This window comes from Schistocerca cancellata, chromosome 1, assembly GCF_023864275.1.
Source record: "Schistocerca cancellata isolate TAMUIC-IGC-003103 chromosome 1, iqSchCanc2.1, whole genome shotgun sequence".
Classification (NCBI taxonomy): Eukaryota; Metazoa; Arthropoda; class Insecta; order Orthoptera; family Acrididae; genus Schistocerca; species Schistocerca cancellata.
Window position 1 is genome coordinate 1095691352 of NC_064626.1, and position 14608 is coordinate 1095705959.

General features: G+C 45.9%; 1 protein-coding gene across 1 annotated transcript in view; it reads left to right on the top strand.

The window, feature by feature from the left end:
• The window catches only part of LOC126130117 (uncharacterized), a 377494-nt gene extending 363258 nt beyond the window's left edge, over positions 1-14236 (top strand). Inside the window, exons 8-9 of the mRNA XM_049915163.1 lie at positions 8946-9059; positions 13444-14236. Of these exons, the coding sequence (XP_049771120.1) occupies positions 8946-9059; positions 13444-13549 (220 nt within the window). The 3' untranslated portion in view covers positions 13550-14236. The remainder of the gene's footprint in view (positions 1-8945; positions 9060-13443) is intronic.
• The last annotated feature ends 372 nt before the right edge of the window (positions 14237-14608 follow it).

Genomic DNA, 14608 nt, shown 5'->3' on the forward strand with positions numbered 1-14608 from the left:
CGGGACGGTGTTAAATGCTTTCCTGAAGTCAAGGAACACGCCATCGACCTGAGCACCGAAGTCTGCAGCACTGTGTAATTCATGGAGAAACAAAGCGAGTTGGGTTTCGCAAGATCTATATTTGCGGAGTCAATGTTAATTTTGGTAGAGAGGTTTTTCGTTCTGCAAAAACGTTGTAATTCTTGAACATGAGACGTCTTCCATAATTCTATAACAGACTGATGTCAGCGATATAGCCCTATAATTATGTGCGCCTGTCCTACGACTCTTCTTGAAAACGGGAATGACCCGTGCTTTTTTTCGTTATTCCCCAACCTCCAACAATAAACTGCTGTGAGAAGGGGAATTTTCGCATCATTTCCATAGAATTTCCATAGATCTTTTCCACGATCAACACTTCCACGTCGGCCAGGGTGGCCGAGCGGTTCTAGGCGCTACAGTCTGGAACCGCGCGACCGCTACGGTCGCAGGTTCGAATCCTGCCTCGGGCATGGATGTGTATGATGTCCTTAGGTTAGTTAGGTTTAAGTAGTTCTAAGTTCTAGGGGACTGATGACCTCAGAAGTTAAGTCCCATAGTGCTCAGAGCCATTTTTTGAACCACTTCCACGTTCGTACGATGATCGGAAGGACGGATCACATTATACAATCTTGCACTCGGAAACAATTTCGAAAGACCATCATCTTCCGTTTTGGTGCCACTATGATCACTGTGACTGAGTAGTTGATTACGATCGCATGCTGATTTTACATAAGACCAGCACCTCTTAAGGGTTTTAGTCAGATCGAGTGGGAAAACTTTACTTACAAAGTCATTGAAAGTATCTATTATTTCTCTACTTATGCTTATTTCCACTTCGTTCAGCTTTTTTTCTTGTAGCATCATTCTGTTGTGTTGACTGCACTGCGTACTTCAGTTGAATGTAAAATATTTAATGTTAATTTTACTGCAGTTTAGGTGTGGTGGAGGTACTTATCCACTATAGTGTCCATTATGGATGGAATAAACGATGCACTCCAACTATTTCATTCAGCGCCGACAGTGTTAGTTTTCAAAGCGTATAAATATTTATGGAGAGATTCAGAAGCAGGAACAGTGGCCTAATATGGTGCTTACCCCAGCGTTGCCAGTTACAAGGGTAGACAGTGGTTGTAGTGTGTGGGATGGACAGGCAGAGAGGACGCTGGCGACTCCGCAGAGTACACTACTGGCCATTAAAATTGCTACACCAAGAAGAAATGCAGAAAATGAATGGCATTAGACAAATATATTATACTAGAACTGATATGTGATTACATTTTCACGCGATTTGGGTGCATAGATCCTGAGAAATCAGTACCCAGAACAATCACCTCTGGCCGTAATAACGACCTTTACACGCCTGGGCATTGAGTCAAACAGAGCTTGGATGGCGTGTACAGGTACAGCTGCCCATGCAGCTTCAACACGATGCCACAGTTCATCAAGAGTATTGACTGGCGTATTGTGACGAGCCAGTTGCTCGGCCACCATGGACCAGACGTTTTCAATTGGTGAGAGATCTGGAGAATGTGCTGGTCATGGCAGCAGTCGAACGTTTTCTATATCCAGAAAGGCCCGTACAGGACCTGCAACATGCGGTCGTGCATTATCCTGTTGAAATGTAGGGTTTCACAGGGATTGAATGAAGGGTAGAGCCACGGTCGTAACACATCTGAAATGTAACGTCCACTGTTCAAAGTGTCGTCAATGCGAACAAGAGGTGACCGAGACGACGAATACACGCTTCCAATTTGCGTTCACCGCGATGTCGCCAACACGGATGCGACCATCATGACGCTGTAAACAGAACCTGGATTCATCCGAAAAAATGACGTTTTGTCATTCGTGCACCCAGGTTCGTCGTTGAGTACACCACCGCAGGCGCTCCTGTCTGTGATGCAGCGTCAAGGGTAACCGCAGCCATGGTCGCCGAGCTGATAGTCCATGCTGCTGCAAACGTCGTCGAACTGTTAGTGCAGAAGGTTGTTGTCTTGCAAACGTCGCCATCTGTTGACTCAGGGATCGAGACGTGGCCGCACGATCCGTTACAGCCATGCGGATAAGATGCCTGTCATCTCGACTGCTAGTGATACGAGGCCGTTGGGATCCAGCACGGCGTTCCGTATTGCCTTCCTGAACCCACGGATTCCATATTCTGCTAACAGTCATTGGATCTCGACCAACGCGAGCAGCATTGTCGCGATACGATAAACCGCAATCGCGATAGGCTACAATCCGACCTTTATCAAAGTCGGAAACGTGATGGTACGGATTTCTCCTCCTTACACGAGGCATCACAACAACGTTTCGCTAGGCAACGCGGGTCAACTGCTGATTGTGTATGAGAAATCGGTTGGAAACTTTCCTCGTGTCAGCACGTTGTAGGTGTCGCCACTGGCGCCAACCTGTGTGAATGCTCTGAAAAGCTAATCATTTGCATATCACTGCATCTTCTTCCTGTCGGTTAAATTTCGCGTCTGTAGCACGTAATCTTCGTGGTGTAGCAATTTTAATGGTCAGTAGTGTATAATCCATATGTCGAGCGGATTACACAGCCATCTGCTTACTTGCGCACCACTGTAGTAATCAGGAGTCATAAAAATCACCTAATGACTGTTGCTTGGTTGATAGTCGAAATATCGAGGCAGAAAGACAACATCGTGAGGCTACAATCTCGTGGGATACTTGTAGCTTGGACGTTTCCTTTGTCTTTGCATAAACTGCGTCTGCAATGGTGAAGGGTGCTTCTCAATACTCATATGCTTGAAGTATAGTGAAGTATAGTCCTAGTAATACTGTGGGGGATCTAAATGAAGGAAATATATGAGTTCTGCCTGTCACCGTTCCCTCTACAATCAGATTAGAGTGACCTCATCTGATGATCTGCAGCTCTCTGGACCGTGACGACGTAGGATTCTTCTTCATATACTGTAGGGATATCGACTGCTGATTGAAATTAACTGGATAATGAAGAGAACTGTGGGAGACTGCAGACCAGTAACAGACAGCTAAAAGAACGGCAGATATCTTCTCGTAAACACTTTGAAATGAGAGGCAGTGTCCATACAAGTACGTGGTAACTGGCTGTCCACAATTTCGCACTACACAGGCGATCAGCATTCTTGCTGTGAGCCAAGCCACAATCGCATGGAGAGACACAAACTATGAACAAAGTAATGAGAACTATTCCAATCGCTAGAGAGAGTTTTGATGCAGCTTAACAAAGATGAACTCCAGTATTCGAATCACAAGTTATGGTAAAGGGCAGTGAATTGAAACACGTTGCCACCAACGGACGGGGGCAGCGCGACAAAAACTTCCGAATTAACATTGATCAATCGGAAGGCTGATCTTTCGCGGTTCTAACCGAATATTTACATCTTAAACACAGTCGGTTTTGCTATGAGCAATCTACCGCGAACGACTCGATCAGAATTGAGCGTAATGGTGCCTGGTTGCTCCCATGGCGGTGGAAACCGAGACATACGACGCAAAATGGCGTATATTGCTACACGACTGCTGGTCATGAAATAAAGCCACAATGTACGGCTACTTGCTGACCCTACGAAGCACTGCCACGATCTGATGGCTAGAGGGTGACTCTCACAAGGTAAGGCCACGACGTTGGATTTACTTCAAACTTTGTGCACCTTTAGTAGGCCATAAAAACAACATAATGCGCAAGTAGCAAGATGCAGTACTCTGGCAACTCCGAGCAAATCGCAAGAGAAGTTTTACGCATCTACACTCCTGGAAATGGAAAAAAGAACACATTGACACCGGTGTGTCAGACCCACCATACTTGCTCCGGACACTGCGAGAGGACTGTACAAGCAATGATCACATGCACGGCACAGCGGACACACCAGGTACCGCGGTGTTGGCCGTCGAATGGCTCTAGCTGCGCAGCATTTGTGCACCGCCGCCGTCAGTGTCAGCCAGTTTGCCGTGGCATACGGAGCTCCATCGCAGTCTTTAACACTGGTAGCATGCCGCGACAGCGTGGACGTGAACCGTATGTGCAGTTGACGGACTTTGAGCGAGGGCGTATAGTGGGCATGCGGGAGGCCGGGTGGACGTACCGCCGAATTGCTCAACACATGGGGCGTGAGGTCTCCTCAGTACATCGATGTTGTCGCCAGTGGTCGGCGGAAGGTGCACGTGCCCGTCGACCTGGGACCGGACCGCAGCGACGCACGGATGCACGCCAAGACCGTAGGATCCTACGCAGTGCCGTAGGGGGTAGGGGACCGCACCGCCACTTCCCAGCAAATTAGGGACACTGTTGCTCCTGGGGTATCGGCGAGGACCATTCGCAACCGTCTCCATGAAGCTGGGCTACGGTCCCGCACACCGTTAGGCCGTCTTCCGCTCACGCCCCAACATCGTGCAGCCCGCCTCCAATGGTGTCGCGACAGGCGTGAATGGAGGGACGAATGGAGACGTGTCGTCTTCAGCGATGAGAGTCGCTTCTGCCTTGGTGCCAATGATGGTCGTATGCGTGTTTGGCGCCGTGCAGGTGAGCGCCACAATCAGGACTGCATACGACCGAGGCACACAGGGCCAACACCCGGCATCATGGTGTGGGGAGCGATCTCCTACACTGGCCGTACACCACTGGTGATCGTCGAGGGGACACTGAATAGTGCACGGTACATCCAAACCGTCATCGAACCCATCGTTCTACTATTCCTAGACCGGCAAGGGAACTTGCTGTTCCAACAGGACAATGCACGTCCGCATGTATCCCGTGCCACCCAACGTGCTCTAGAAGGTGTAGGTCAACTACCCTGGCCAGCAAGATCTCCGGATCTGTCCCCCATTGAGCGTGTTTGGGACTGGATGAAGTGTCGTCTCACGCGGTCTGCACGTCCAGCACGAACGCTGGTCCAACTGAGGCGCCAGGTGGAAATGGCATGGCAAGCCGTTCCACAGGACTACATCCAGCATCTCTACGATCGTCTCCATGGGAGAATAGCAGCCTGCATTGCTGCGAAAGGTGGATATACACTGTACTAGTGCCGACATTGTGCATGCTCTGTTGCCTGTGTCTATGTGCCTGTGGTTCTGTCAGTGTGATCATGTGATGTATCTGACCCCAGGAATGTGTCAATAAAGTTTCCCCTTCCTGGGACAATGAATTCACGGTGTTCTTATTTCAATTTCCAGGAGTGTATTATGTGGCGTATGTATCTGTGCTAATTACGCGATGTTTGAGTTGATGGTGGCTAAGTGGTTAGCGTTCGAGCTGCGTAAGCCGAACCTGTATGAGGCAGCGGTCGGGTCGCTTTCAAACTTAGTTTTTAATCTATAGTTTTTTCATTATTGGTCATACATGGTCTGTATCCAACCTGTCAGAAGAAAGAGAAATTTTTCAGAACGTCAGCGAGATGTGTTTTCCCTTAGAAACTCTGAACATTAGCTCTAAATGTGGGAAAACTGCATTCATTCGATGTAGTAATGGCGTTTGAATTTATGTTTTCCATCTCTGTATGACAAACACTTTCCTGCAACGTATGATGTCGAGTGTACATCCGAACGAGTAACTATTCATTACTTTTGTGGTCTGGCACATTGCCACCTCCCTCATTCGCATCATTATTTATCGAGGTTTGACTATTTGACTTGGATTTTCTAAACCTCCCCCTCGTCCTTGAAAATTTAATTAAAAATAGTAAATAGTCAATTAACATACGAAACTCACAACTTCATGAAAATGCACGTGGGTTTTTTTCCCGTCATATTACCTCTCAAATATCATATAAATTATATAATGTGACCAGTGATGAAAAAAATATAGACTGAAAAATAAGTGTTGCTGCAATTCGAACTGCCGCCTCGTCGTCAACACTCTCGCTACGCGCGAACGCTAACCACATGACGACACTTACTGCTTATGACCGGTGTCTTCGCACACGTATATCAGATACATAACAGACGTGTGAAACTTCTGTTGCGTTTTCCTCGGGATTGCCAGAGTAGTGTATAACACTACCGTCCGCTACTGTTAGATCAGAACATCAAAGCTGGAGGCAAATTGTATCACGTAATTATTAGTCAAAGCAATTAGAGTATAAAGAAGTGGAACAGTGTTACCCTCTGGAACGAATTTAGTTGTGTTGACCGTGATATACCAAACGGAGGTGGCTTATCGGAAGTGAAAGTCAGAATTACGTAATTATTTAAACGGTAACAAACAATAATTTACCTGTCCACAGTGTCCAAATGATAATAAAAACGGTCGCCAGCCTAATTAGACATAAGAATGAGTAACATTCTAGTTCAAGAACTCAAAATAAGTAACTTCAATGGACAAACACAGCCTATACTTTTGTCACACGAGAGTGCAATGAACTCTGTCACTAGCAGAGGTTGACGTTAAAGAAAGTGCTAACATATACGAAGACAGTAACTTGTTCTCGGAAGAACTGTTACTGTTATTGACTGTGCAGCTTTTCCCTGGAATAAATGACTAACTGAAAACCTCAGCTGCTGACAGGTGTTGTTGATATACCTCGATGTGGACAGTTGAAAATGTGTGCCCCGACCGGGACTCGAACCCGGGTTCTCCTGCTTACATGGCAGACGCTCTATCCATCTAAACAACCGAGGACACAGATGAATAGCGCGACTGCAGGGACTTATCCCTTGCACGCCTCCCGTGAGACTCACATTCCCAACTGTCCACAATTCTACATATGTATTGTACCTTATAGACATTTGCCCAACCACTCATTACTCGCGACGCTTTGGCGATTCCCGTAAGAGTGGGCAACCTGTGCGCATTCGCACAGACGAAGGTCAGTGGCTGGGTAGCCTTTAACTATATATACGAAGACAGTTAGTCATTTATTCCAGGGAAAAGCTGCACGGTCATCAACAGTAACAGTTCTTTCGAGAACAAGTTACATTGCCATACATTTTATATCCTCTCTACTTCGACCATCATCAGTTATTTTGCTCCCCAAATAGCAAAACTCCTTTACTACTTTAAGTGTCTCATTTCCTAATCTAATACCCTCAACATCACCCGACTTAATTCGTTTATAAGTTACCTTATATTTGAGCACACTGAAACATCCAATGAGCTGATCCTTCACTTTACATATTTACAATTCCTTGGTTCCTTTTCAGTGATTGCGCAACGTGGTGGCAAGTGCATGTCGGTGGGTGGATTTGCAGGCGGAAATGCTGGACTCTCATTTCTTGATGGCGATGATAGGTACCAATTCCAGAATAGTTCCAGCTCTTTATCCATTCACCCGAGGCATCGGAAAGCGGCACGAAAAGTCTCTCTTGGCACCAGCACAATACACAACTTTTACATGAGCAGTTGACAGTTTGGTAGCTCGTCCCCGACTGACTCTTTGTTCCACCTTTCTATCCACACCAACCACATTTTGCGCGCGCTACAAAGTTCCGTTCCCGAGGGGAACCACACCACCTTTTACATACAAAAAAACTAAAATCACTTAGTGAGGATCAGTCTTTACATAACAGCAAGTAGTTACTTTAAACAAAACATATCGTTTGCACATATTGGTATTTCCATAAAAAATTATTTAAACAAAATTACAATTATATTCATTAAGTTTTGTTCCCTCCAAATGATACAAAGAATTTAAATGATAGATACAGTACATTGCATAGAATCGAACCATGAGATCAAAGTTTTTACAAAGGAAAAGCGAACACTCTTGTGCTATCAATACAATCAAACAATATTTACAATGACAAAAGGTAGAACAGACAAAAAAGGAAAATTTATGTCAGTAGAGCTATGGAGCTCTGGTGTTACAAGTGCACCTTGCTTCTTGTATATTATGTCATTTTAATGGCCTACTAAAGGAGTACAAAGTTTGAAGTAAATCCGTGGGACCAACGAAGTGGGCTCCCCTTGTCAGTAGTTTTGTAATCTTGAGTCCTCGCACACCATATGCTTTTTCTGACGACAAAAGTCCCTGCTGCCAACGTTAGCGAGGGCGGAAATGCCGACCGTCGCTTAGACTTTCAGCAGAGGGGCTGTTCGGCCCGCCCACACACAGGTTGGCGTTACTGGAGTGGCGCCAGGCGTCTGGCAGTCTGAGCAGCTGGTCTCTCCCCGCAACCGTCACCTTGACGGGGATTTTTGAAACCAACGGCCATTGTATCCTCTGCAGGTCTGTGCCGTTTTGATGAATTTATGAATTAAATGATTGGTGAACTCAGAAATTTCTCCATCCCCACTATTTAAAGTCCTATACTCGGTCAAGCCATCTGTGGATACATATGTCTTGAGAAAATTACTTTTAACGTACAACTGAACGAATTATATTCTTATATTGGTGTGCAGCCCCGTGCCTACTGCCATTAAAGTCGTAATTGTATATGCAATCCGAATCTGTGATTGGAACAGCAGTTTTACCCTCTCTCTTTGTATAGGGGCTGGGGCGGACCACTATAGAGACTTCGACACGTGCTCCAACGTCTCTGCAAAGTCTCTGTATAATCACTATCTAGGTAAAACTCCAATAAGGTGTTTTCATATCACTATACCTCACATTCTCTTCTCTGACAAATGTCGTTAAACTGCTGCCCCGTGGTGACTCTCCTGGTGGAGTATAAGCATCTTGCTTGAAACGTTATGGTGGTTAGAATTTACAGCACTGGAACCTGGTCCAGGAGTAAAGCGGTGGCAATGAGCTTTTCATCGGGAACACAGGCGTTGCACTGACGTCCTGAGCCCCGTTCCAAACCGGTGAGCTGCAGTCAGGCAATTAGAGTTCGTGAACGCTTTGTATCTTCGGAAGTCAGTGCCAACAAACAAATGGTTGCTGTGTAATAAGGAAATGTGGTTTGCCTTGAGCAAGCACAACTTTTTCTTGTTTTGGGACCTATACATGTTTCGGAGAACTTCCTTACCAAAAGTGTTTACTGTGTTCCAGAATTCCCGAGCTGAGTGACGAACAGGTTGCGTCAGAGATGGTGGCAGCACTGCGCCGCCGCCAGAGCCGTGTGGTTTTCCCCGCGAGGCCTCTCTTCTGGAACAGCGTCCTGCGGTAAGCAAACACGGCAACGACCTTTATTTCGTGTGCATCCCGTAAGTATGTGAATGCGAGTATTATGTGAAATGTGTCGACGGAGGTTGTGAACAGTCTGTAAAAGAACAACATTATACGTGCTTTAATGATTATAAATAAAAAATCCAATAGAGGTAATGCCGAAGTAGTCTAATAATGAATAAGAAAACACGTAGTAGGTCGGTAAGCTACTATGAGCAGCAAAGTGAACGCATTTTCGTAATACGGATGTACAGGGTGTTACAAAAAGGTACGGCCAAACTTTGAGGAAACATTCCTCACACACAAAGAAAGAAAATATGTTATGTGGACATGTGTCCAGAAACGTTTACGTTCCATGTTAGAGGTCATTTTATTACTTCTCTTCAAATCACATTAATCATGGAATGGAAACACACAGCAACAGAACGTACCAGCGTGATTTCAAACACATTTTTACAGGAAATGTTCAAAATGTCCTCCGTTAGCGAGGATACATGCATCCACCCTCCGTCGCATGGAATTCCTGATGCAGCCCTGGAGAATGGCGTATTGTATCACAGCCGTCCACAATACAAGCACAAAGAGTCTCTACATTTGGTACCGGGGTTGCGTAGACAAGAGCTTTCAAATGCCCCCATAAATGAAAGTCAAGAGGGTTGAGGTCAGGAGAGCGTGGAGGCCATGGAATTGGTCCGCCTCTACCAATCCATCGGTCACCGAATCTGTTGTTGAGAAGCGTACGAACAGTTCGACTGAAATGTGCAGGAGCTCCATAGTGCATGAACCACATGTTGTGTCGTACTTGTAAAGGCACATGTTCTAGCAGCACAGGTAGAGTATCCGGTATGAAATCATGATAACGTGCTCCATTCAGCGTAGGTGGAAGAACATGGGGCCCAATCAAGACATCACCAACAATGCCTGCCCAAAAGTTCACATAAAATCTGTGTTATTGATGTGATTGCACAATTGCGTGCGCATTCTCGTCAGCCCACACATGTTGATTGTGAAAATTTACAATTTGATCACGTTGGAATGAAGCCTCATCCGTAAAGAGAACATTTGCACTGAAATGAGGATTGACACATTGTTGGATGAACCATTCGCAGAAGTGTACCCGTGGAGGCCAATCAGCTGCTGATAGTGCCTGCACACGCTGTACATGGTACGGAAACAACTGGTTCTCCGGTAGCACTCTCCATACAGTGACGTGCTCAACGTTACCTTGTACAGCAGCAACTTCTCTGACGCTCACATTAGGGTTATCGTCAACTGCACGAAGTATTGCCTCGTCCATTGCAGGTGTCCTCGTCGTTCTAGATCTTCCCCAGTCGCGAGTCATAGGCTGGAATGTTCCGTGCTCCCTAAGACGCCGATCAATTGCTTCGAACGTCTTCCTGTCGGGACACCTTCGTTCTGGAAATCTGTCTCGATACAAACGTACCTCGCCACGGCTATTGCCCCGTGCTAATCCATACATCAAATGGGCATCTGCCAACTCCGCATTTGTGAACATTGCACTGACTGCAAACGTTCGTGATGAACACTAACCTGTTGATGCTACGTACTGATGTCCTTGATGCTAGTACTGTAGAGCAATAAGTCGCATGTCAACACAAGCTCCGAATTCAACATTACCTTCCTTCAATTGGGCCAACTGGCGGTGAATCGAGGAAATACAGTACATACTGACGAAACTAAAATGAGCTCTAACATGAGAATTAAGCATTTCCGGACACATGTCCACATAACATCTTTTCTTTATTTGTGTGTGAGGAATGTTTCCTTAAAGTTTGGCCGTACCTTTTTGTAACACCCTGCATACAAAGCAGACACCCACCACAGTAGTACAAGTTCATACGCCAACTACACTCATGCTCATTAGTTAAGGATGATGCTGATACTTGGTGAAACAACGCTCTGGTGGGTAGTTTGCGGGTTTAAATCACCTCGGGATATGACCATGCAGTGCATTTGACCTGCAGTCATTGCACGGTGGCGCTGGCAGCAGTCCACATACGCAGAGGTGTGTTGGTGCATGTCAGAGTACAGTGCAGCGAGTAAGTGTGCAGACGTTTTCAGACGTGCTAATGGTGACTGTGTGTTGATAATGGCTCAAAGAACACATATTGATGACGTTATGAGGGGTAGAATACTAGGGGGACTGGAGGCTGGTCAAACACAGCAGGTCGTAGCATGGGCCCTCCGTGTGCCACAAAGTGTGATCTCAAGATTATGGCAACGATTCCTGCAGACAAGAAACGTGTCCAGGCGCTACAGTACGGGACGTCCACAGTGTAAAATACCACAAGAAGATCGACGTCTCACCATCAGTGCCTGCAGACGGCCACGGAGTACTGTAGGTAGCCTTGCTCGGGACCTTACCACAGCCACTGGAACAGTTGTCTCTAGACACACAGTCTACAGACGACTGAACAAACATTGTTTATTCGCCCGAAGACCTGCAAGGTGCATTCCACTGATCCCTGGTCACAGGAGAGCCCGTAAAGCCTGGTGTCAAGAACACAGTACATGGTTATTGGAACAGTGGTGCCAGGTTATGTTCACGGACGAGTCCAGGTATAGTCTGAGCAGTGATTCTCGCCGGGTTTTCATCTGGCGTGGACCAGGAACCAGATACCAACCCCTTAATGTCCTTGAAAGGGACCTGTATGGAGGTCGTGGTTTGATGGTGTGGGGTGGGGTTATGATTGCTGCACCTACACCCCTGCATGTCTTTGACAGAGGAACTGTACCAGGTCAGGTGTATCGGGACGTCATTTTGCACCAGTATGTCCGCCTTTTCAGGAGTACAGTGGGTCCCACCTTCCTCTTGATGGATGATAACGCACGGCCTCACCGAGCTTCCATCGTGGAGGAGTACCTTGAAACAGAAGATATCAGCCGAATGGAGTGGCCTGCCTGTTCTACAGACCTAAACCCCATCGAGCACGCCTAGGATGCTCTCGGTCGACGTATCGCTGAACGTCTTCCAACCCCTAGGACACTTCAGGAGCTCCGACAGGCACTGGTGCAAGAATGGGAGGCTATAACACCGCAGCTGCTCGACCACCTGATCCAGAGTATGCCAACCCGTTCTGCGGCCTGTGTACGTGTCCATGGTGATCATATCCCATACTGATGTCGGGGTACATGCGCATGAAACAGTGGCGTTTTGTAGCACATGTGTTTCGGGACGGTTTTCTCAACTTATCACCAATATCGTGGACTTACAGACCTCTGTCATTTGTGTGTCCCTATGTGCCTATGCTGTTAGCGCTAGTTGTGTGTACTGCCACGTGCAGAGCATGAGTGTAGCTCCGCAGATGTTGAAGAGATTGAAAGAATGTATACGAGATAAATTATTCAGATAGTTAAGGTCGGTGGCGAGAATTGCGAGTGGTGGCTGCTGATCAGTACCATGAAGTGTTTTCGTCAGAGTCTTTTCTGGCGAAAAATTCCGTCATACCGTCGATCGCCTCCAATGGCAACATTGTAATGAGAGGTATAGTGTGACATTCATATTATTTTTATTATTGTATTGTTGTTATATTAGTTCGTTACACACAAAAAAAATGGAAACACGATGAGTATGCGTTTAAAGCAAATGTAGATGCATCTGTGTGACGTATAGCGATTTTGAGCGATGGCAACCGCTTGGTAAATCCAAGCTAGGTTCATGAATGCAGTACACTGCAATGCATACTTAGTTTCCATAGTGTAACATGACTTGCAAGGCGGTTATAATGGACGGGTTGAAGAGCCTTTTCTTCGATTGCTCCAGAAGTTATCCTGAGAAGGAACTGAAGGATTTCCCCGGTGTAACATCGCGTACTGTCCAAGTTTACCAGTGGCGGAAGGAATCAGAGCCAGAACTTCGACCCCAAAAAGATTATGTCTGCCTTGTATTCCAACTTGAAGCATAAAGTAATCTTTCCTTGAATCTTTCCGAACCGTTTTCTAATGAACACACTAAAAAAAACTAGGTTACACGTCCACATGTGTCAAGTGTAGCACGACATTAAACTTTGTATGCTCCCGTCCACGAAAAAAGCTCTCGAATTTGACATTCATTGAACATATCTGAAGTTGATCTAATGAAATTCGATAAGCGTGAAGAAAAGTGCCCACGCAATCTAGTCCAACAGTTGATTGTATCGCGAATGTCTGGACACTAATGCCTTATATAACATAAATAATATGTAATATAATCGAAAGTGAACGGGATATGCTGCAGTGGGCCGCGGGATGTTACACGCTGTTAGGACGAATGGATATAGTTTTTGGTGTGGTAACATTAGTCGTTTACTGTCTTTGTTGATAGTCCTGCTCTTCCGTATGTAAACGTGAACTACTTATTAACTGGTATGGACTTCTACAGGTCGCTGCACCTTGTCGCCGACACGAGCCTGCACGGCGCCCTCTGCCTGGATACGCCTGCACCTGCGACATCTGCAGCTCCTGCTGGTAACGTGGCGAAGTCCTGACGTCGGAGGAACAGCGAACTTGCCTTCGCTGGGTGTTTACCCGACAGCCACGTTGAGCTTCTTACAGGAGTCGGACAATCGGAATCAGCGCCTCTCACTGCGCTGAAAAGAACCGAAGCATGTTCACAGCTGCAGCGTTGGACGTGTTTAGTAAATTCTACGCATGTAATTTATCCGACGCAACCAAAACACAAGTGTTACAATATTAAAACTGCTATCAGGGCATTTTAATGCTATTGTGCACATTTCATGGAAGTACGTAAGCGCTATTTGCCAGTATGACGTCATGCGTTGCCTCATTACATTTGGTTCTGTAAAACGACCTTAAGAACCAGCATACTTATTCCGATGATGTACAGCTAAGGATGACACGGCATCGGTCGACAGTCACGTCACGATTTTTTTTTACGATTGTTCTCTCGTCTTTCCAGTCTTTAATTTTTTTCTCAGAGGCGAACGCGTACGATAACCTTAGTGCACATAGCCCCATGGACTTTCACACACCCATTAATCCAACATAATATGGAAAAACATATAGGATTCCTACTTTCGTCTTTTAACTTATTGTATCTTTCATCAAATGGTCTTCCAAGTTTTCTGCATCCACGAGTTTTATTTTATGCCCACCACCCTCCAAATATAATTTATGTTTCAAGGTTCGTCCGACTAAGAAAATCCCACAAAGAAGCATATAAGTCTTCCTCTACCACCTCTATCATTTAGCTACAAAATAGCAGGTCAGCAACTGGAAGCAGTTAATACCATAAATTATCTGGGAGTACGCATTAGGAGTGATTTAAAATGGAATGATCATATAATGTTGATTGTCGGTAAAGCAGATGCCAGACTGAGATTCATTGGAAGAATCCTAAGGAAATGCAATCCGAAAACAAAGGAAGTAGGTTACAGTACGCTTGTTCGCCCACTGCTTGAATACTGCTCAGCAGTGTGGGATCCGTACCAGATAGGGTTGATACAAGACATAGAGAAGATCCAACGGAGAGCAGCGCGCTTCGTTACAGGATCATTTAGTAATCGCGAAAGCGTTACGGAGATGAT